General features: G+C 74.1%; 1 protein-coding gene across 1 annotated transcript in view; it reads right to left on the reverse strand.

Annotated features, from left to right (window-relative positions):
• Nucleotides 1-1034: 1034 nt before the first annotated feature.
• Nucleotides 1035-1083, reverse strand: part of LOC105854678 (diacylglycerol O-acyltransferase 1-like) — a gene marked incomplete at its 5' end in the record, with an annotated part of 7378 nt that continues 7329 nt past the window's right edge. Inside the window, one exon of the mRNA XM_012734968.1 lies at nt 1035-1051. Within this exon, the coding sequence (XP_012590422.1) occupies nt 1035-1051 (17 nt within the window). The remainder of the gene's footprint in view (nt 1052-1083) is intronic.

Below are 1083 nucleotides of genomic sequence, written 5' to 3' on the forward strand. Positions count from 1 at the left end.
CCAGAAGCATCCCGGGGCCTTTGCAAGGGTGGACGCCGCGGCCGCTGGGGCGGAGCAGGGCCAGAGCCGGCCCACCCAGGCTGGGGAGGGGGCGGCGCCCTCGGCCCGCCCACGGCGCCCGGCGGCCACCGCAGCCCACCCACAGATGGCCGGCATCTGTCCTGCTGCCCAGCAGAGGTCCGCCCCTTCGGCTGGGCAAGCAAGGCGGGGGGCAGGAAGCCTGCCTGGCCCCCACCTGCAATGGGGGGCTCATGTCTTTGCATCTTGCAGTTTGGCTCGCCCTGCACAGCTGTCTGGGGTCACCCGCCTCTCGCCCTGCCCCTCCTCTCTGCGTGGCCGAGGCCAGCCAGGGTTAGCGCTGGCCCCGCTGCGGACTTGAGCCGTCCCGGCTTGGCCCTTGCCCACCCAGTGGCCGCCCCTCGCCCCTGCGGGGGGCCAGGCCCCAGCTGTGCTGGCTTCTCTGGGGGCGCGCCCAGCCAAGGGCCCCGGGCCGGGTCTGCACCCCACAGCAGCGCGGGGGCCGGGCTGACCCTCGCCCGAGCGAGTCCCTGCACTGCTCTCCGCAGCCTCTGGTGGACGCAGAGGGGCGGGGCGGAGGCGGCCAGGGGCCGCGGGGCAGGTGCCAGGAGGAGACGAGTGGGGGTGCGGGCGCGTCTCACCTGACCCGCCTGCTCCGGCCAGGACCGAGCTCAGCGATCACCTGGATGCCATGGACTCCAAGCAGACCCTCAGAGGTGCCGCCTGGCGGTCACCCAGACGGGCCGTCCCCCGGCACCCGGTGTCTGCAGCGGGCACCCGAGAGCCTGGTGGTGCTGGGGCGCGGGCCGGCTCGGCCCTCTCGGCCCCAGGGACGGGCAGGCCGCCCGGGAAGAGCCTGCGCAGTGCCGCGGGCTGGCCTTGCGGGGCACCCGTGACGCTGCCCGCGTCCCCACAGGGCGGGAACAGCTTCCACGTCTTCGACCAGGGCCAGTTCGCCAAGGAAGTGCTGCCCAAGTACTTCAAGCACAACAACATGGCCAGCTTCGTGCGCCAGCTCAACATGTGTGAGTGCCTGCGGGCGCGGGGGGGGTCTCCACGCCCGGC

Source organism: Condylura cristata, unplaced genomic scaffold, assembly GCF_000260355.1.
Source record: "Condylura cristata isolate star-nosed mole 26May11 unplaced genomic scaffold, ConCri1.0 scaffold00247, whole genome shotgun sequence".
NCBI classification, from domain to species: domain Eukaryota; kingdom Metazoa; phylum Chordata; class Mammalia; order Eulipotyphla; family Talpidae; genus Condylura; species Condylura cristata.